At 42.4% G+C, this 19,900-nt stretch overlaps 1 protein-coding gene across 3 annotated transcripts; it reads right to left on the reverse strand.

Annotated features, from left to right (window-relative positions):
- Window positions 1-14: 14 nt before the first annotated feature.
- On the reverse strand, window positions 15-17,276 carry cdhr5a (cadherin-related family member 5a). 3 transcript variants are annotated; one of them, XM_083760023.1, is made up of 14 exons: window positions 17,110-17,276; window positions 16,400-16,572; window positions 14,248-14,310; window positions 13,462-13,551; window positions 13,270-13,356; window positions 11,679-11,783; window positions 10,875-11,060; window positions 7,500-7,590; window positions 6,400-6,470; window positions 5,304-5,510; window positions 4,324-4,437; window positions 3,491-3,557; window positions 3,197-3,357; window positions 15-1,639 (listed from the first exon to the last, which is right to left on the reverse strand). In XM_083760023.1, the coding sequence occupies exons 1-14, from the start codon at window positions 17,201-17,203 to the stop codon at window positions 1,046-1,048; spliced, it is 2,103 nt and encodes a 700-aa protein (XP_083616149.1). In that variant the 5' UTR covers window positions 17,204-17,276; the 3' UTR covers window positions 15-1,045. The 3 variants fall into 3 exon arrangements, with proteins under 3 accessions (XP_083616149.1, XP_083616147.1, XP_083616148.1); XM_083760021.1 differs by having other exon boundaries at window positions 6,373-6,470; window positions 17,110-17,275; XM_083760022.1 differs by having other exon boundaries at window positions 15-1,624; window positions 6,373-6,470; window positions 17,110-17,273.
- Between the last annotated feature and the right edge of the window lie 2,624 nt (window positions 17,277-19,900).

Below are 19,900 nucleotides of genomic sequence, written 5' to 3' on the forward strand. Positions count from 1 at the left end.
GCCTTACATCAACAAATCTTTCAAACTTTATTATTCCTTCAAAAGTACAAAATGTCAACTATATATTAACAATATATTTTGTTTTTTTTTATATCATAAAATTGTTATTTTACACAACATTCTCAAAATACAATTCACAGAAAAGTCCCTTCATTTAGTATTCAGTAAATCGATTTCTTTTGGGTCAAATATTTTGCTGTGGCAATAATATTCTATTGTGTTTTAGTAAAGCTTGTTCAAAATGTCTGTAGTGCATTGTGACATTTCTACCGGAAGTGCTATGGTGGCCTAAAGATTTATTGAGCATGAGCACTGATATAAACCATGTTCTTTTATTTTTGTCCTTGCCCTCATGTTGATTCAAGTTGCTTTCAAATGAAAAGCATTTTTGTTTGTACACTGTACAGGTAGTTATGGTATTATAATCAATTATGCTAACACGGTGGATATTCCCAGTAGAAAATAAATACTCCTTGCGTCCTTGAATCTCTTCTTGACGCACATAACCAGAAATGTTTATCCAGAGATCTCTACTTAAAAATCAACGAGAAAAATGGGGAAAAAAAACTTAAAAGGAAACAGCATTTCTCTCAGTTTTGTGAATGTTTGTGTCCATGTCATCTGTGGAGTGATGAATTGAGCAGTTGCACCGCTTGTGCCTAATTTATGCTCCATCATATGACAGCGTGGTGGACTGAAAATAACTGATCTATAAACTCACAATGTGTCACATTTGCGGCGTGTTGTGAGCTTGTAGATTGGCTATTCTTCGGTCTGTGATGCTGTCGTGCAACGAAGTATAAACTGGGGTTTAGCCAGAGCCATAGAGTAAGACAGAGTTACGACAACTCCGTTCACTTCACGGGGCCAGTCCAATGGCGGCTCTTCTACCTAGACAATTGGCGAATAGGGACACCAGAAGTTTACGCAATGAATTGGAGACTATGAGGCTCGTGCGAGTACACATGAACCACGTGACCGGGCTGTTTTCTGCCCCCCCCCACCCTCAATGTCGCAACTCTGTCTATACTCTATGGCTCTGGGTTTAGCCAGCCGCCTCCTTGCTTTCCTCCTTTTGTTCCGAGTCAACGTCACCGCCACTACCCTGGTCCTCGACGGACTCTGCTGTGTCGTCGTCGCCCTCCGGCCGAGGCGCGGCCGGGTCTCTGACCACCCCGTCCATCTCCACCTCGCCGTTGGGGGCCTCCTCCTCCGTGTCATCTTGTACCTGGCCCACGGTGTATGGAATAATCTCCACTTCGATTTCCGACGAGTCCTCGACCTCTTTGAACGACACCGTCTTCTGACCCTCCTTCCTCTGCCGGCTCTTTACGTATTCGCCTGTCTCCGTTCCTCCTCCTGCTCCCCGGACGCCCTTGGCCACGTGATTCGTGTACACGCCACACGTTGAGCAGTGGCGCTTCTTTCGCTCGAGGGGGATCACCCCCCGGCTTCGGCCCAGGGGGAGGGTGCTCCGTCTGGGCACGAGGCCGCCCCAACGCTTGCCCCCTCCTCCTCCGCCCCGGCTCTGGTCTCCTTCGGTCTGGAAGCCATCGTTGGTGTACTCCACGGAGTCCTTTGGCCCGCCTCCGTTCTGGGTGGCCCGCAGGCAAGGGCCCAAACACTGGGAGGGGGAGGGCTGTCATTAATACACAAGTTAATGAAGCATGGTGGATATTGAGGCATTGTTCAATGTTGCTACAGATGCCATGGTGGAGTCCAAGCGTTAGCACGGTTCATTTGTTCCGTTTTAACACAGAGCCCTTCTGTGAATTTCAACTGATAAATATTCATCAAAGCTACTCAGGACAGGAGCACCACGTCTTTATCATAGATTCAGTCAGTATTTTGTCTATCACAGCACTGGTATCAGCTTAACTATAAATTCACCAAGTTCAAATTCAACACACACGTTCCACACCCCCACAGGCAGTGCAGGGCCGGTCGGTCGGACACACGGTTGTCCAGAACCGCCACAAAAGGCCTTTGCCCTGGCTCTGGACAGGGCCCCTGCCCAGGCTCCATATATGGAGCTGGTCTGTTCTGACATCATTCTGACGTCAGCATAGACTACATATTTGGGCATGCCTGACAAATTGTGTATTAAGGGACACAGACATGTATAGAATTAAAAAACAAACAAAAACAGAATAACGTCAAGGCAAAGGGCATAAAACCGGCAGCAAATCAAGCAGTGCAATAGGACAATAAAACAATAGCATCATAGAGCATAAAACCGGTGAGTACCTGAATAAGAACACTAAATTAAAAACAATGGTGAAAAGGTGAGTCTTGAGCTGTGCTTTAAAAATGTCTACAGAGGGAGCCTGTCCTGCAGTGTTGATTTTGACGACTAACACTAAAACAAAAAATGTCCGTCGACTACCTTTTTTCACTGATAAAAACTAAATGGAAACTACATGAAAACTAAGCTATGATGACTAAAGCTAAGACTAAATACAATCCAGTATATTGACAATTTCGTCTACAAATAAAAACTAGACTAAAATGTTAGGTTGGTTAGCTGCCAAAAACAACACTGCTGTCCTGAGCTGTAGCGGAAATGTATTCCAGGCGGTCGGACAGAATAGGGGCCAATAGGGTCAATAGGGTCTTTCAAACGATGTGTTGCCTGTGTACCTGAATTGGGCTTTTACTCTTAAACTTCAAAACACATCACAGGCACTAAAAATAAAGTTAGGTTAAAAAATATATCATGTGGATCTCATGTTGTACTGTACTGTGATATGGATTCCCCTGAGTCTGCAATAAAGAATCAATCAATCAATCATGCAGGAACAGCATGGCTCCAACTTGTGATGTCAGTCATCCATGTTGTCAGTCGCCTGACATTGATGAGATATGACTCCAAATGGACCACTGAACATTATGAAATTAAAGTAAATATATATTTTTGCCTGGGCCGTGGCTCAGCGGTCCAGGCACCTTGGCTGGTAATCCAGTCTGGCAGTGTGCCGCGGGTTCGACTCCCGATCCCGACGGCTTTCACTGCATGTCTTCCCCCCATCTCTCCCCATTTCCTGTCAGCCTACTTACTGTCTGTCCCTCCATAAAAAATATAAAATAAAGGCGAAAGCCACAAAAAAAACATTACAAAAAAAAATATATATATATTAAAGAAGTAAGAAAACATGTGGCCTATAATAATAAAAAAAACTCATTGAATGATTCTCACCTCTGACAGTTTGTTCAGATTAGCGGTCCCCTTCCTCAAGCGGGAAACCAGGAAACCAATCACGATGAGGCAGAGGACCAGCAGAGCAGCCATGACCAGGCCAAGGAGCGCCATGTCACCTGCACGGTACCCGCCCCCCGACTCCGAGGGGACGGCCACCGCTGCCAAACAAAAAATAAATAAATCAAAGTGTATGTAAATGGAGGAGGTTAGCTCCTATAAGCCCCTCTAGGGTTTCTCACCTCATAATTATGTATACTGTCTTAGTGTTCCACACCAAGCAGGGTGTCTTACCTGGTATAACTTGAACGGAAAGCGCCGATGTACCAAACTCTCCCGTAGAGGCATCCACTGCTCTGAGCTGCATGCACATGTAAAGACAATGAATGAATTGCATTTTAATAGCACTTTTCCAAGTGCTCAAAGCGCTTTACAATGGTTCATTCATTCATACATTGGGAGGTGAAGCGGCGAAACAGTCGACGCCAGCGTCCTCACTTCCCACATTCACACACACCAATGGTGGCAAGCTCACACCGACCAACTCATTGGAGGCAACGTCAAAGTCAAAGTCATATGATTTGTCACACACGCAGGGATCATTGGACGACAAGTGTCTCTCTACATTTTGGCAGCTATTGGCTATTTTAGTTTTAGTCATAGTCTTTGGAATGAAACTTCATTTAGTTTTAGTCATATTTTAGTCACCTGGAATGTTTTAGTGTTAGTCTAGTTTTAGTAGATTAAATATACAGCTGATTTAGTCAGCCCAACAAAATGTATTTTGGCGGGCATTGATGCCGTCGTAATGACTGTTTTTTTCACTTGCTGAAAATAGTGGATCTACAAGCTCACTTGTGAGCTTGTAGATCGGCTATTTTCAACATGCAACTAATTGTAAAATGACTTATACTGGATCTCTTGTCCACTTGTCCCTTACTCCCTTCACATTTTAGTCTAGTTTTTATTTGTTGAAGAAATTGTCAGTATATTTAATCTTAGTTTTAGTCATCGTAGCTTAGTTTTCATTTAGTTTCCATTTAGTGTTCCTCAGTGAAAAAAGGTAGTCGACCAATATTTTTCGTCTTAGTTTTAGTCAACGAAATCAACACTGATTGTTGTACTACCTGAAGTGCAAAGGACTCTGTCTTCACAACTCTCTTCAGAATGATGAAGCCCTCTGATGTCACGTTGACGTAGCTGCTGTACTGCACCTCGTACTTCACATCTGGATTCACACCCTGGTCCCGCAACCACAAAGAAATTAACTGATCAGAACATCTGGATTCACACCCTGCATGGTCCCGCAACCACAAAGAAATTAACTGATCAGAACATCTGGATTCACACCCTGGTCCCGCACCCACAAAGAAACAGATCAAAACATCTGGATTCACACCCTGGTCCCTCACCCACAAAGAAACAGATCAAAACATCTGGACTCACACCCTGCATGGTCCCACAACCACAAAGAAATGAACTGATCAGAACATCTGGATTCACACCCTGGTCCCGCACCCACAAAGAAACAGATGAAAACATCTGGATTCACACCCTGGTGCACGACCGCAAACTGATCAAAGCGTCTGACGAAGAAACTAATTTAAAAGAAGTAAGGATTAAACATTCCTCGCATTTTGTGTGGCTATTTAATGTAAATCAATTTGATTGTACAGATTGTACAATCGAATGCCATTTATTCAAAGTAGCCGTTATAGGCTTTTATTCAGTGGTGGAAAGTACATTTACTTAAGTACTGTACATAAGTACAATTTTGAGGAATTTGTACTTTACTTGAGTATTTCCAATACTTTCACTTCTACTTCACTACATTTTGGATCCAAATATTGTACTTTTATTCCACTACATTTATTTGAAAACTTTAGTTACTTTGGAGATTGTAATTTTGATTAGAAAACATCCATTAACCACTCCAGCCCTATTTTGGCCAATTGAAAATAGCCGATCTACAAGCTAACAATGCGTCGCGATATTATTATTATATTATTGTGACAGTATTTATACTTCTACTTATGTAAAACATTTGAGTACTTTTTCCACCACTGCTTTTATTTCAAATAAAACTGAAAGGGACGTCGTCACTCACACTGGCAAAGTCCTCGTCCCTGGCCCGGACTCTGAAGGGCCTGTTGGAAGCCCTGTCTCTGAGGATCATGCTCTCGGGGACAGAGTTGCTGTAGATGTATCCCTCGTAGCGCTCCTTCTCGAAGCGCGGAGGGTTCCGGCTCTTCCTCATCACCTCTATGGTCACCTGGGTCACAGCAAACTGGTCCCTGTTGGTCACCTGTGAGGCCTGGAATGGAACCATGACATCCAAGCAGGAAAACGGTGTGTCAGAGAGACGGCCCAAGATGTCAATGATGAATATTCATGCGTGCAATCCTTAACCCATTTAGACCCTGAGGACGATTCTACAAATGTCTTCTAAATCCTGACAATTTTATGAAAAACCCTATGTTTCTATGTCAGTGTTTTCACGTCAAGGACCCCCAATAATATATGTAATTGGCCGCCGACCCTCATCTGAAAATATAAATGTTCACAAGATTTGCACCACATTTTCACGATTTTTCAAAAATAGCAGATCTACAAGCTCGTAGCGTGGCACTCGGTGTTTTATAAATCAACACTGTGTCATAGACAGCTATAGCCTCTTGCAGAGCTTAGCAAATGACTTGGAATCTGTGCAGAACAGTGTTGATTTTGGCAGCAAATTTTGATTTTAGTTTAGTCATAGTCTTTTGAATAAAATTGAATTTAGTCATATCTCCATATTCTAGTCATCCGACAAATTGTCGACAAAAATGCATTGGTTGATTTTACGCTTGCTGAAAATAGCCAATCTACAAGCTACGTTACACGTTGCGAGCTTGTAGATCGGCTATTTTCAGCATGCACCCAAGTGTAAAATGACTTGTGTCTTTTACTACTAGATCTCTTGTCCACTAGTCCTTTCCTAACATTTTAATCTAGTTTTTAATTTTGTTAACAAAATTGTCAATATATTTAGTCTTAGTTTTAGTCATCATAGCTTAGTTTTCATTTAGTTTCCATTTAGTTTTCGTCAGTAAAACAAGGTAGTTGACGAAAAACATTCGTCATAGTTTTAGTCGACGAAATCAAGAACAATATAAAGGACTAGACTAGATTGGTACCAGAACAGTGAGGGTTATTGGACCAACAATATCAGCAGCTTTAGCCATGGTGATGTTTCCTGTCTCCTCGTCAATCTGGAATATACTGCCCTCATTTCCTGGTAAAAAACAAACAAACCAACAAAATAAATCTTGTTAATACAATATAATATATCATGACCTGACGAAGATGTAACTGAACATCGAAATGGTGTCGCTTTACTACTTGCACCCTGTTAATAAAATAAGGGCCTAAACTGTCCAGTTGCTCCAGTGCCTCCTTTTCTTCTACAATATATAAGCTTGTCAAATAAGTAGAGACTTTTTTTTTAAACCCATAGACATGGAGCCTAAACAATATTATTATTATTATTAATAATAATAATAATAAGTATTACAAATCATTTTTAATGACTTGACCTGTCTCTTCGCTTAGAGGGACTGCGCGAAGGACTAATTCACGTCTGTCACAAAATATTTTCTGGCGAAAGCTCCAACCGGAGGCTTGTCTGTACTAACTTATACTGTAGGCCTGTCCGTATACAGTACATACATCCCAACATTGTGAACACAATATCTCAGGAATGCCTTCACATTTTGCACAACCATCCATTTGCAGTCGAGAATGAGCTGAAATGAATTTGGTGGTCAGCGCCGGTCAATGGTGAAGGATGGTGAATGTTATTCCAGGCTGGAGCCATATTTGGGGAAGACATTATTATTTTTTTTATTTTTTTAAAGATATTTTTTTGCTGCTTACGCCTTTTATTGATTTTTGAAGGGACAGACAGTAGGCTGACAGGAAACGGGAGAGAGATGGGGGGATGACATGCAGTAAAGGCCGTGTCGGGTCCGGGAGTCGAACCCGCGGCACACTGCGACTGGATTACCAGTCCGGTGCCCAGACCGTTACGCTACGGCCTGGGCCATTATTATTATTAATAATTCAATTATATGATGCTGCAACAGCAAGTGGATTCGACTGCACTACTATGATGTCAGTCTTATCTCTTAACCATATTTGGGCAGAAAACACAGTCAGACAAACAGATACATACATATTACTACGGAAAATACAGACACGCACGCACGCACGCACGCACGCACGCACGCACGCACGCACGCACGCACACACACACACACCATACCTCTGAGTATTTTGTAGCTGATCTGCTCACTCCTGTTCTTGTCTCCATCCCTGGCAAACACAGGGCCAGGATCCAATGCTAAAGGCCCATCCTGTGGGGAAAAGAGCATTAGTTAAATAATCCAATAATATATAAACAACATGCATTCTTCTCCTCTGATGCGAGGTTGAGGATGGGTGTGATTAATTACTGTTAATAAGTTATTTCTGGCCCTGATTCGATTTCATTGCCAACCACATTTTCTCAAAATGCCATCATCTATATATCTATAAATGCACCACATCTCTGTACTTGTGTGTGTACCTCTGTAATCCTTGTAACTTGAGAACCGTTCGCCCCACAACTTCAAATTTGACACACGCCTTCCACACCACCACAGGGAGTGCAGCAGTGTTGATTTCGCCGACTAAAACTAAGACAAAAGATATTCGTCTACTACCTTTTTTCACTGAGGAAAACTAAATGGAAACTAAATGAAAACTAAGCTATGATGACTAAAACTATGACTAAATATACTGGCAATTTCGTCAACAAATAAAAACTAGACTAAAATGTGAGGAAGGGACTCCAGTATAAGTCATTTTACACTTGGTTGCATGCTGAAAATAGCCGATCTACAAGCTCACAACGTGTTGCAGCGTGACACGTTGTGAGTTTGTAGATCGGCTATTTTCAGCAAGTGAAAAAAAAACAGTCCAGGCCCGCCAAAATACATTTTGTTCGACTAAATCAGCTGTAGATTATATAGACTATACCATATTTGGGAATGCCTGACAAATAACTCACACGTATGGGTGTAACAGCCGTTGGCTGTTTTTGTTGTTATGTTTGATTAGTGCTATAGTGATACATTTATATAGAGCTAATGCTACATATATATATCTATATTTATTAGTATGCTTGTTTAGCTGTACAGGTTATAGGGACGCCTATTATTGCCTGGTACTGTCTGTTGCTTGTGTCCCCTGCAGATGCTGAGTGACGTGTCCCTAATGTGTTGCCGTCCTGAGGAGGGCCTGGCTTGGAGCCTGATCAGCCCCTATTGGTCCTGTGGCGTCAGGCGTGGCTACCTGGACTATAAAGCTCAGTCTCTGCCTGAACTCTGAAGAGGAAACACTGCTTAGCGTTGGCCTTTCCTCCAGCCGCCTACTTATGTTTGTTTCGTCATGTCAGTTAAGTGTTGTTTTGCCTTTAATTTCACTCCCTTCGGGAAGGAGTGTTAGTTTTGTGTTTTCAGTTGTAGTTGTGCCCCTGTTCGTTAGGGTTTTGGGGTGAGGTCCCTTGGTGGGTCCCTTTTGCTTGAACACTTACATGACCATTCTGTCATGTAAGTGTTCATCCAGAGCCGTTCTGTTCAGTCATTGTCTCCACCAGGCCGAAGGCATGTGGGGAGAGTATGTTTTGCACTCCGTCCGTCCGCGTGTGTGTCCGTGTGTCCGTGAACAGCTAATCTCGGCCACCGTTAACCCGGTCGATGCCATATTTTGCACACACACTCCCTGGATGCCAACCATGAACCTCTGCCCCAAACTTTCCAGAACGGCCTGTTATAGCGCCACCAGGAGGCCGCTTTGTGCAAAACAAGTTTTTCGATGCCATATTTTGCACACACACTCCCTGGATGCCAACCATGAACCTCTGCCCCAAACTTTCCAGAACGGCCTGTTATAGCGCCACCAGGAGGCCGCTTTGTGCAAAACAAGTTTTTGCACAGTACACCTACAGATTTTGTCCAAACATCACGCAAATTGGTACACAGTCTCTCTAGAGCCATTCAACGAAACGGCTCTTTCAGATTTATCAGACTCCATCCTGATTGGTTAACATTGGCTTCCAAAGTTCACAGGAGTGCTCAGTTTCAAACAAAATGCTGCAAATCATGAACACATGGCGTGATTTCCGTGAAATTGTGCACCCACATTCCCACTAGGCCGAGGACGAAATGCCACATGAACAATTTCAACTCAGCCTCAAGGTGGCGCTATAACTGGCCGAAAAGTGTTTTTACCTCTAACTGCACGGATCTGTGGATAACCTGGTGGAGACCTGTGCCCGGAAGGGCACTTTTTCTAGTTCGTTATGCACTTGAGCCACTTTGTATTGTCATTTATTTGCTGAGTATTAAAACAGATACTCTTTTATGAACGGTGTTTTTCTTTCATACATGTTACGGGCAGTAAACCCCTAGACTTCAGAACAGTCCGTAACATACAGTATATACATAAAAGGGACACAGACATAATAACTGCAGGCTGGGCCATCCATTTCCAACTTGCATCGTTCCAACTCCAAGGAGGCCAGTGCCCAACGGGCACCGCTCTGGTAAATGTACAATTATGCAACGTGAGTAGACGTTACTCAGCGATGCGACAATGGACAATAGAAGGAGGATGTTATTACGATGACCAGTGTTGATTTTGTCAACTAAAACTAAGACGAAAAATGTTCGTCAACTACCTTTTTCCACTGACAAAAACAAAATAAAAACTAAGCTATGATGACTAAAACTAAGACTATATATATTGACAATTTCGTCAACAAAATATAAACTAGACTAAAATGTTAGGAAGGGACTAGTGGACAAGAGATTGAGTATGAGTAATTTTACAATTGGTTGCATGCTGAAAATAGCTGATTTACAAGCTTGCGATGCGTTGCGAGCTTGTAGATCAGCTCTTTTCAGCAAGTGTAAAAACAGCCATTACGACAGCATCATGGCGCACCAAAACACATTTTAAATGTCAACCGTAAAAACATTCCGGGTGACTAAAAATGTGACTAAAACTAAATGAAAACTATAGCCTATTCAAGAGACTATGACTAAAACTAATTGCGAACGCAGTGATTGCGAACGCAGTGAGCACTAACTATGACAGCAAGGGCTGAATGTCTGTGTGTGTGTGTGTGTGTGTCCCGCTGTTACACCACCCGCCCGCCACCAGAGGGCGCAGCTGTATCACACAAAACACACACAGCACACACTCACACACACACACACACACACACACACAACTTAACTTAAAAAAAAAACTTAACTTAAAATGAAAAAACTTAACTTCAAAAAAACTTTAAAAACACTTAACTTCAAAAAACTTAACTTCAAAATAAAATCTTAAAAACTTAAAAAAACACAAAAAAACTTAACTTCAAAAAAAACTTTAAAAACACTTAAACTTAAAAAAACTTAACTTAAAAATAAAATCTTAAAAAAACACAAAAAAGTGAAGTTTAAAAAGAAAACCTTAAAAAAGTATGTAATTTATTCTAATTGTTATTGCCATTTACGAGCTGCGTTCGCTTCCCGCGTTTGCGCGTCTTACTTGTAATAGAAATGTGCTGCCAAAAACAACATCACTGATGATGATGATGCCTCACCTCTTTCTCAGTCAGGTTGACTCTGCCCTTGTAGTTGGTGCTCACACATAGCTTGGCGATGCCGAGGGTGGCCCTGGTGCACGGCTGGAACCACGGAGGCCGGTTGTCCATGTCCTTCACGTTCACCGTGATGGTGGCCACGGCCGTGAAGAAGGGCTCCTTGGTCAAAGAGCTGTCGAATGTGTCCTGGAACGTATATATAGGGAGACAACATTATTACATCATCCTCCTGTGTAAATGTGTACCACTGTGTACCAGTGTCGTTTTCGTCGACTAAAACTAAGACTAAAAATGTTAGTTGACTACCCTTTTTCACTGACTAAATAGAAACGAAATAAAAACGAATCTATGATGACTAAAACTATGACTAAATATATTGACAATTTCGTCGACCAAAAAAACTAGACTAAAATGTTAGGAAGGGACTAATGGACAAGAGAAACAGTTTTATGCTAGGTTGCATGCTGAAAATAGCAGATCTACAAGCTCACAATGCGTCGCAGCGCGACACGTTGGCTATTTTCAGCATGCAAACAAAGTGTAAAATCTGACATTACACAGGCCTGTCACACATTTTAGTCGACTAAATCAACTGTAGATTTAGTCAACTAAAATCTTATGATATTTAGTTTACTAAAACTGGACTAACACTAGAACATTCCAGGTGACAAAAATGTGAAAAACTACTTTTATTCAAAAGACTATGACTAAAACTAAAATTGAAATTTGCTGTAAAAAACAACACTGCTGTGTACTAATTAATAGTCATAATTATTCATGATAATGCTCAGCGTTTGGTTGTACCTGTACATGCAGAACAAGAGAGATCTTCTGTATGACGTCGTATTCCAATGTGTTTGCCATGAGAATCTTTGGAACGTTGACGCTCTCCAAGCGGAAATACTTCTCCTGGTGACAAAACAATGTATAAACCCTGTTACTGTATATACTCTCATACTGTTAAAACACTTTGTGTGCCCACGCAAAACTTTCACCTATAGAAACTCCATTCACACTTTTTATAATTCAGTTGACTGTTGAGACACACTTTTTACTTTGAAATGTTTTATAGTTTCTGAGTTATTTAACTTAAACGCCCAATGCATTCGCAATAACACAAACTTTGGCACCACGTATATATATATATATATATATAAAAATAAATCATCATAATTTTTTATGGTCGATTTGCCTGTCTACTTTCAGGTCATTTCGACCGTTTTTTTTTTGGCCAATGCGACAAAGCTTCTAGGAACATCGTTGAATGCAGATTGTTGCCCCTAGATGTGTCACAGTCACAACTAAAAAATCATTAATTTCTTTTTTTAATATATATATATTTTTTATCACACAATTTTGTAACCCATTTTTCACCCCTGTGTCAATCATCTAATGTGATCCTGGGCTCTACACACCCTCCACCAACCTAGTCCCCATATATGGGGGACAAGGGGAGAGCAACGGACTTGAACTCATGCTTCCTTCATGCCTGAGTGTCCAAGTTGCTCCTTTACACCTGACAGGGGGGAGTTTCCCTGGTTGGACGTAGCCCGTGGAAGGAACACGTTATTCCAACCAGTTCCTTTCTCCTCCATCAGGCGCCCCTGCTGGCCAGGGGGAGGCAGTTTAGTGACCAGGATTACTGCATGTTTTTTGTGAGGGTACCTACTACCTACCCTAGGGGACACGGGGAGAACATGCAAACTCCACACAGAAAGGCCCTTTCGCCAACCCCGCCTTCGAGTATGGGCACTGATGACGTGGAGGAGGAAACACGCCGCCAGCGCCCAGTCGCCCACAGCGTCCCGAGCGGGAATCAAACCCAGGACCTTCTAGCTGTGAGGCGACAGCACTACCGACTGTGCCACCGTGCCCCCAAAATCATTACAATTTTGACATAATATTGCTTTTAGCAGGTTTAAGGTCAATTATTATTTCATCACATTTATTAAAATGTCATTAACTTTTTTTTGTGTGTTCTGGCATCACTTAGTCATTCACTGAATCTTTAGCTAATAGTTACTTTGGAGATTTTATTTTTGATTAGAAAACATACATTGACCACTTCAACCCTATATACATTTCGGCCATTTGAAAATAGCAGATCTACAGAATGGAATTAGAAGGGTTTTCTTTTCTTGTAACTTGTCACTTTTGAAAACAAAGTATATATAGCATTGTGGGTTTGAGGCAGCTGACAGGCCCTTTGTGATGTCAATCAATCAAGTCAACTTAATTCAAGTGGCATTTTCTTTTAATATATTTTTTTATTCTATATATTTTTAGGGGAATGTCATGTGATCTACCATGCACAGCCTTTGTGATCTACTGGTAGATCACGATCTACCTTTTGGGCACCGCTGTAATATACATACTGTGTACTGTATAGTCTTACCATTGCAGATTCTAAGCGGTAATACAGTATATCTGAATCAATATCTGTAGCTTCTATCAGTCCAACGCTGGTATTGATTGGAGTAAGCTACATGAGAGAGAAATCCATGATCAGCATACATTGGTATTTCAACTGCAAGTGGTTGTATAGATGAAAAGGGGTTTTATGAAAAGTCATTTTAAAGTGTCTCACCTCATTGACGTCCAGGACATAGTGGTTCTGTGCAAAGTTCGGAGGGTTATCGTTGACATTTTCCACAAAAACCTCCACCGACACATTTACCTTAAACACAGCGAAATAATGAATCACTGCACATGACATGAATAATAGTGCTATACATGAGCATGGAGACTTCAGGGACAATTTTTATTTATAAAATAATAATAATAATAATAATAATAATAATAATAATAATATTCATGAAATAAATTGGATAGTTGCTATAGCCTAGTTATGTCAAATTTGAAATGACCTTTTTTTCTTTTTTTTAGAACGCTCCCAACAAATATTAGTCACATCTAGGGGCCACAATCTGCGTTCAAAGACATTCCTAGAAGCTTTGTCATTGGTCGAAAAAAAAAACCTGGTCGCAATGACTAACCAATCAGGAAGTAGACAGGCAAATCGACCAATGACAAAGCTTCTATGAAAATCTTTGAATGCAGATTGTGGCGCCTAGATGTGTCACAGAGAGTGTTCTGGCTGGCTGTAAAAAAAAAGTCCATTCAAATTTTGACATATTATTGTTTATAACAGCTTTAAATTGTGATGTTATCATAGATATTAACAGTCTACATTTCCCAAAAGCTAAAGGATTGATAATAGACCCTAAAGGTGTGTAACCCTTTCGTCTCAACATTATGGGTGTCCAAAAAGGCCGTTACGCATACTGTACTAAACTGTTGATCCTTGAACTTAATAGGTTTGAGAACCCCATACATTAGCATATTATGATTTATGTGATCACTCTATACTTACAGATATGGAGTCTGTTCTGCTGCATTCAACTTGTACCACAACAGCATCTGCACTGGGTAATAACTGAAAACACATACACACACACAATTTACTGTATCAGCAATGCTATTCAGCTATTTTCAACTTTATGACATCATAACTATAATTGATCCTCACTAATGTTATTTACAAAAAATGGTACCATTTCCTTCTGCTATACCACTCTGCGTCTCAGAGGAGGGCTGTGGACAGTTCAGAAACCTGCCTACTAATGACATCATCTGTGGGGATTCCAATCTATTAGAATTTAGAAGCTAATGCTTTTCTCTTCCTGGAAAAGAGCACTAAAATAGACACCATTGTTCTTGCATAGATTCTAACACATTCTGGGCGGGAACCCCTTTTGGTGTTTTAAGCATTATGCTATACTTTAGCTATTGAAAAATAGCAGATCTACGAGCTCATAGTGCGGCACCAAGTGCCGCGTTATGACCTTGTAGGTCTGCTATTTTTGAAAAATCGTGAAAATGACGTTTTTAACTCAAATCTTTGCTTCTTTGGCCGGGTTCCCTGGAACAACATATTTTCAGATGGGGGTCAGCGGCCAAATACATATAATTTTGCGGGTCCTGGGCATGATAAACTTTGAGAATCACTGACATAGAAACAGTTTTTTTCCCAGAAAACTGTCAGGATTTAGAAGGCATTGGTAGAATCGTCTTCTTGATTATACTTTGAAATCTTGTTTGAAATGACTCCAGGTATGTAGTAGAGCTAGTAGACAGAAATGGCCATCTTATAATGAACATCTAGTGAGGACCAAGTATATATGAACATGGGTAAAGTGCTGCTTTAAGCATCCATAATGTCAAATAAGGGCCACTTAATTCACTCCTTTTGCAACCAGATCTTATTTTAATGATGTTTGGGAGACAAGAAACACTTTCCTGGGTTTTTTATGTGGGTAATATGTGTTTTTAGATATTTCAGTATTTCAAAGAGTCCATGGGCTCCATGATGTCATGGACACTGGGCTCACTTATTTCCTGGACTACATGTTGTCTCAGTAAGACAGTCACCCCCTATCCACAAGGAGAAGGAGTGGACCAAAGCATTATGGGAATTGTAGTCCAGGAAGGAAGTGAGCCCATGCAGTGTCCATGACATCATGGAGCCCATGGACACTTTGAAATACTATTGTAAAAAGTTGTAAAAACACATAATAACCACATAGAACCCACAGGAAAGTGTTTCTTGTCTCCCAAACATCATTAAAATAGGATCTGGTTGCAAAAGGGGTGAAGTGGCCCTTTAACAATGTTAAGATAGGATATACTAAAACAAATGAATTAACTTTTAAACTAATCATGTTCACATACATGTACGAATAATTGTTATTGTAAACATGGATATATTAATATTGGTTCACAATAAAGCCTCACTATGTATTCTTTTTTAATTAATAAAATGTAAATGTGTCCAATCTGTATGTAGAGTATTTTAATACAATATAACTTATATACAATTTGGGGTGGTTGTATAGTGTCTCTCTGCTCTTCCATTGAGACATTTAGGTGGTGTCAAAGGTCATGACCTTTGAAACCTAGACACAGGATGTGACAAGACTTTTGACCTGCTGGTCAAGATTACATTTATCCCCTGAGCGAGCAAGATTTCAGCACGGAAACCGGGTTCAGAGGAAAGTTACATAGTGGTACGAACCCATTCAGGGCGGTAACCCTTTTTGGTGCTTTAAAGCATTATGTTATACTTTAGCTATTGAAAAATATCGTGTAAATGTGGCACAAATCTTTGAATATATTTTCTTTCAGAGTTTTTAACATATTTTCAGATTGTGAAATTGGGGTTCCTTGACATGACAAAGTTTGAGAACCTACTAGAAACTATATATGGGCTGTATTTTGCGTGTCTTAAGTACCAGGTCTTATTACCTATAGTAAACTAAAGACCTGGAGGCGTGATCAATGCTCTTCGGCCACTCAGAATAGCCAAATGGCATTGATCACGCCTCCAGGTCTTTAGTTTACTCAAGTTAGGTAATAAGACCTGGTACTTAAGACCTATATAGGTCTTTCAGAAAACTGTCAGGATTTGTAGAATCGTCCTCCGGTCTAAAAGGGGTTACGGTCAATGTAAAGTAGAGGAGGATTACCTCATAATCCAATCCTTTCCTAACCATCAGTTCGTTTCCCTGTAAGTAGAAGAAATCCTCATGGTTCTGTACGATGGTGAGCGTTACGTCAGGACTGGAGTCGATGTTGGCGACAAGGAGGTCGACAGTGCTGTTCTCTTGTATCGACACGGCGTCATGAGAGACTGTGCAAACTGGATAAGAGCGGTGAGAGAATTAGTTGCGGTACGCCACGCCACGCCACGCCACGCAGCAACAACAACAACAAACAAACAAAACAAAGGCCTCTAAGCCTAGCGGGATGGAAATTAGGGCCTTGAGGGGAATTATACTGAGATGAAAATTTTTGGGAAGTTTGGGAATGCCACATTTGTACATGATAAAAAATATCCCTCTCTCTCTCTCTCTCTCACTCCCCCAAATCCCCCCACCCTGCCTCCCCCCGCCACACACACACACACACACACACACACACACACACACACACACACACACACACACACACACACACACACACACACACACAAAGAGAAAGCATATACAGTAAACATTGCAGTGTAAAACTCTCAATAAAAAGCATGCTCTGCGTTATGCAGTTAAAATCTGAAAATCTGTTGTGGTCGGTGAGTGACACTGTCGTCTGACGAAGTGTAAATTATGAGTTCATTGCACCGCCTACTGATGATGACGACACCCTGAACCCAAATCCAGCAACAAGCTCCAACACTTACGTTTTTCAGCCGAACAAAGACTACAACAAAAGGTGACAGCAAGCACGCAGCCGAGGAAGATAATCGCAGGTTTGCTCTTCGATTTCAGTTCCATGTCCCGGTTCTGGTTTCAGAGTCAGCAACAAATGAAGTGCACGGCGACTAAGGAGGAGGCTGAGGAACCCGTGGTACCAGCTGGCACTTGGTGCACATAAAGCCTTGTCTGTCCTGCCGGGGCGAGTGGGAGTCGACTACAGTTGCAATGTTTGTGACTTCATCTTACGGGCATATATTGCCCCCAAAGCGCTTTGCCAACAGCGGACTTTGCAAACCTCCTACGAAAAAAAAATACTTGCATCTGTTTTAGCGAGATGGGGGGGGTGGGAGGGGGGGTCAGTCTCTAATGGTAGCCGCCGGGCTTCTTTCACAAAGCCCTGGGAAGGAATCTGACATCGGAATGCCTCTGGAGTTGTCAAATTTAACCCAAATATCAAAAATAGTGTTCATGTTGAACACAAATATTCAATTACATTGATTACTAAATGTTTGATGTTTTTATTTCAATAAAGGGTTTTTTCTCCACAGAGGTCAAAGGCTGCCGTGTGTCTCAATACTGTAAGACATTTACAGTCCACAATGATGACAAATACTCATACAGACAAAGATTCCCATGTGTAAGACCGTTGAATACTGCACGCGCACACACACACACACACACACACACACACACACACACACACACACACACACACACACACACACACACACACGTTATACTTTGACACATGTGTTTGTGTGTGGCACACATACAGACACCAAGCCCCCCCCCCCCTCTTGTCTGTGTGGGAACAACAGGCACACAGTGTCATCATGTCACATGACATACATAAATTGTGTTGCCATGCAGAGATTGCACGCAGGCCTGCCTGCCTTCACAGGCCTGCCTGCCTTCCTTCACAGGCCTGCCTGCCTTCACAGGCCTGCCTGCCTTCACAGGCCTGCCTGCCTTCACAGGCCTGCCTGCCTTCCTTCACAGGCCTGCCTGCCTTCCTTCACAGGCCTGCCTTCCTTCACAGGCCTGCCTGCCTTCCTTCACAGGCCTGCCTTCCTTCACAGACCTGCCTGCCGTCCTTCACAGGCCTGCCTGCCTTCCTTCACAGGCCTGCCTTCCTTCACAGGCCTGCCTGCCTTCCTTCACAGGCCTGCCTTCCTTCACAGGCCTGCCTGCCTTCCTTCACAGGCCTGCCTGCCTTCCTTCACAGACCTGCCTGCCTTCTTTCACAGGCCTGCCTGCCTTCCTTCACAGGCCTGCCTGCCTTCCTTCACAGACCTGCCTGCCTTCCTTCACAGGCCTGCCTGCCTTCCTTCACAGACCTGCCTGCCTTCCTTCACAGGCCTGCCTGCCTTCCTTCACAGGCCTGCCTGCCTTCCTTCACAGACCTGCCTGCCTTCCTTCACAGACCTGCCTGCCTTCCTTCACAGACCTGCCTGCCTTCCTTCACAGACCTGCCTGCCTTCCTTCACAGACCTGCCTGCCTTCCTTCACAGACCTGCCTGCCTTCCTTCACAGGCCTGCCTGCCTTCCTTCACAGGCCTGCCTGCCTTCCTTCACAAGCCTGCCTGCCTTCCTTCACAGACCTGCCTGCCTTCCTTCACAAGCCTGCCTGCCTTCCTTCACAGGCCTGCCTGCCTTGCAGTGCCTTCACAGGCCCAGAGCTTGGAGCTCTGGGTCATGAACTGAACCGGTTCCCATCGGGAACCAACCGGTGGAAAAGGGGTCATAGAGGTGTGAATTGTTGAGCCACTTTGACACAGACAACCATACAAGAGTTTAGTATTGCGCGCTTTGAAGCTCAATCACTGAAGGATTTGTAGCCGTAGCAGTGAGATCGACACAATCACATTCAGAGGTTGGCCAGAACCAGCGTGCAGCACGATTTCATGCCAAGTTTATTGTTTAATTAAGTTGCACCATGCGTTGGACTTGGCCAAGACACAAGCACGCGCAAAAAAAGAGCATAGAGCAACTTTTAACTGTTAGACAAAGGACCCTTACTTCTTCTTTAACTTCACAAGTTGTCTACGAGTGTGGCAAAGCCTGAGCAGAGTCAGTCAGCGTGCCAACCATCACCACCTGTGTCTCCAGACTGAGACACAGTGCCAAGTGCCAACGAGCTCAAGTCACAGGCTCACAGCTGCTCTTAAGTAGGCTTCCACAGGCCGGCCCTCCGCTTGATGATAGGCTCACGATGACGAGGTGGGTAGGTGGAAGGTGAATGGCTCTCCGCCTCCAAACATCGCAGCAGCAACCAGACCTGTGACTGAGAACTTCAATCAGCACTCTATACAGTACAACAGCATGCGACTGACAAATAACCGTATTACCATAATCACCCGATTATGTAACCCCCCCCACCCCCAAAATCAACCAAAGTTTGACCAACATTTACGTTCTGGGCACAAACCTCCCAAACACATAAATTACGGGATAAACCAGAATTACCTTGGTTTACATTGCTTTAACTTGAGGTAGCCTCAACCACGAGGGAACACGCCTATTAACACAAGACGGCCCCTGCACTTTGTAGTGATTGTTTTACATAATAGTCAATCCTGAACAGAAAGCATGGCCATAACTGGAGCAAAATCAAACTTGTTCAGATCGGTATGTGAGGTTATACCAAATAACCTGTCTCTCGTTAGAACTAGTTTAATACTACACAGACTAATATGGTTCACGCATAATAATCATAAGCACCACACAACCCTTTCAGTGCGCAACAGAAAGGATTATCTAAATACGAATTGATTG

The sequence above is a fragment of the Protomyctophum parallelum genome, assembly GCF_964188405.1.
Source record: "Protomyctophum parallelum genome assembly, chromosome: 2".
NCBI classification, from domain to species: domain Eukaryota; kingdom Metazoa; phylum Chordata; class Actinopteri; order Myctophiformes; family Myctophidae; genus Protomyctophum; species Protomyctophum parallelum.